We start from the raw sequence: 2,803 nt of genomic DNA on the forward strand, positions 1-2,803 counted from the left end.
AGAAGGTAATGGTCTCAATTCTTATTGTTCGTGTATGTCTTCATAATTAGTGATTTACAATGTGTTGTAAATAGTTACTGTTGTCATAGATATTGTCCTTCATAGGAGATAATCATATACTTGCTTTACTTTTTTCCACCAGGGCCTCATCCCTGTTATGCGTGAAGTAAACCCAGGAGCTCATCATAAATATTGTGCTATGCACATATGGCAGAACTTCAAAAAACAGTGGGGTGATACAGAATTGAAGATGGCAATGTGGAGGTGTGCCAAGGCCACAACCTCCCAAGAGTTCAATGCTGTACTGGATCAAATCAGACGGGTTAATCCCCATGCTTGGGAGTATCTGAACAGGATCCCTCTAAGTTAATAGAGTAGGTCTGGTTTTAGCGAATACCCAAAGTCTGACAATTACACGAACAACAACTGCGAATCGTTCAATTCTAGGATCAAGAAGATGAGAGGGAAGCCTATTATAACTATGCTGGAAGAGGTGAGGTGTTATATGATGAGCATAATTGCTAGAAACAAGAAGGCGTTGGTGGGATATAACAGAGTCATCACTTCGGTGCAGCAGAGTAGGCTGGAAAAAGAGAAAAAGAAGAGCAATAAGTGGCGGCCGTTTTTCACCGGAGATGATCCTGGAAATGTGTATGAAGTTCAGTGCTTGCCACATAAGGTTATGGTGGATATAGGAAAGAGGACTTGTAGTTGCAGATTTTGGCAACTGACTGGCTTGCCGTGCAGGCATGCATGTGCTGCCCTTGCATACCAGAATAGGCGACCAGAGGAACATGCACACAACTGGCTTTCCATGGGGGCATATAACAGCACATATCAGTTCGTCGTCCAGCCTGTTCCAAGTCAAGAATACTGGCAGCATGTTGACCTACTGCCTGTATTGCCACCAGTATACAAGAAGCAAATTGGGAGGCCAAAGTTAAAAAGAGACAAAAAGAACGACGCTCCAAAGGAACCCACCCCAGATCCACATAGGGCCCCAGAAAGTATGGCCCCATTACCTGCAAGTATTGCCTAAAGGTAAATCATACTTCATAAGCTTACATTACTTATGAATTCATTGTCCACGTTTATTTTCATGCCATATGTTACTGAAGACTGGACATAACAGTCGTAGCTATTCCAAGAAGAAGGAGACAATGGCTGGGAGTGCTGGGGGACAAAGTACAAGTCAACACCCACCTGCTGCGGATGATGAAAAGGAGGCGGCAAGACTAGAGGAGATGTTCTGGGAGGAAACTCTTAAAGCTGTTGAAGCAGCTGAAGCAACAGCAACTCAGCCCCCCGCTTGTAAGTCTACTGATGTATTTTGCAATCCCATTTTACAAGTTTTATTTCATTATGTCACTCATATGTGTCTATCTGAACAGGAGACCACCCCAGTTCGTCAACTCATTCCTAATCCAGTCATGTCTCCTTCACTTAGGCCACCCACTACAAAAAGGCCACCAAAGAAGAAAAAGAATCTGAGGAGACCACCACCAACTAGTCAGCAACCACGACCTCCTCCGCCTATTGTCAACCCTAAACCAACTACTACTAGTCCATCACCCCCAACTTCTGATGTGCCATCCACTGTGACACCACAAACTATGCAAGCTGCCTCCCAGGGCACTACTTCAAGGTTCATGGACTTCATGCCAACACCCACAGTTAGAGTATCAAGTTCAAGGAGGTGGCCGCAGCCAGCTTTCCGTCCACCAGCCAAAAAGGAGTCAATAACTGCACACTTAAAAGAAGGGTTAAGCGGAAGCAGCAACTCCACTCCAAATCCATGATGGCAGTTTATCGTACAATTGTTGGACATGTCACATACTATGCCTTATTTTGCTTATGTTTTGATTTTCGATATGGGTGCATAGTCGCAGTTGATAACTCATACATATATCTTGAACATTTCTGTAAGCCAGTTAATTCGTACTTATCAGGATATTATGTCTGTCTTTCATGTTATTTTGGACCAGAAAGTAAACAAAAATCGAAATCAGGGTAGAAACATCAACAAAGAATAAGAGATAGAAAATAATAAGAGAAAAGTGATCAAAATAAAGTCGAATTAAAAGATTTAATTGTCGTTTCAATGAAAAATTGATGAATAATAAAGGTAATAAAAGAAGAGATAGAAATAGAAATTTGCCAAAATTTAAATAGAAAAAATTAATAGCGATATTAATAGTTGTACAACTACTACTATTATTATTGTTGTTTTTTGATTTCCTCTTTGATAAAATAATAACCTTTTTTTATTTTTGGATTTTGATAAAGTAACGATCCACTTGACTAAGTACATATGGAACGTTTTAGTATTTACTATTTAGTGAAACGAGATGCATAATTCACACCCGTTGATGGCAACCATAGATCCCCCAGAATAAATTGGGCCACCGTGAAGTTACTAGCTTCATCATAGTCATTGATAACATGATACCCAGGCCACTTCACTCTCTCAGAAAGCCCAGATCCAGGCCCATAATTCATGAACTCACCATAGTAAAGTGTGTCCAAATACAACGTGTCATTCCATTCTTTCCACCCTTGCGGGCTCACCATCTCGCTCATGTAAGATTGCATGAAAACCGTTCTCGAATATGCCTTCCATGGTCTCCCAAGGTACGTTCTTGTGCAGTTCAAGAAAGGTAGAAGTTCAGAATGTGCAGAGATGTTGCTGAATTGGATGGAGAAGCCGGAGGGTGAGGTGGAGTCCTTTGCGGCTTGAGCGGTTATGGTGTTGGTTTGTTCCGGTAAGCCTTTCTTGGCAAGTATGGTGCAGTTCTGGAAGACT

The 2,803-nt window shown here is 41.6% G+C and overlaps 2 protein-coding genes across 2 annotated transcripts in view; one reads left to right on the forward strand and one right to left on the reverse strand.

Annotated features, from left to right (window-relative positions):
- LOC107633263 (extensin-like) lies at positions 1,161-1,799 on the forward strand. The gene has a single exon (XM_016336901.1). The coding sequence runs from the start codon at positions 1,161-1,163 to the stop codon at positions 1,797-1,799; it is 639 nt and encodes a 212-aa protein (XP_016192387.1).
- The window catches only part of LOC107633262 (pectinesterase/pectinesterase inhibitor PPE8B-like), a 4,379-nt gene continuing 3,822 nt past the window's right edge, over positions 2,247-2,803 (reverse strand). Inside the window, exon 4 of the mRNA XM_016336900.2 lies at positions 2,247-2,801. Coding sequence (XP_016192386.1) covers positions 2,332-2,801 — 470 coding nt within the window. The 3' untranslated portion in view covers positions 2,247-2,331. The remainder of the gene's footprint in view (positions 2,802-2,803) is intronic.

Source organism: Arachis ipaensis, chromosome B03, assembly GCF_000816755.2.
Source record: "Arachis ipaensis cultivar K30076 chromosome B03, Araip1.1, whole genome shotgun sequence".
Classification (NCBI taxonomy): domain Eukaryota; kingdom Viridiplantae; phylum Streptophyta; class Magnoliopsida; order Fabales; family Fabaceae; genus Arachis; species Arachis ipaensis.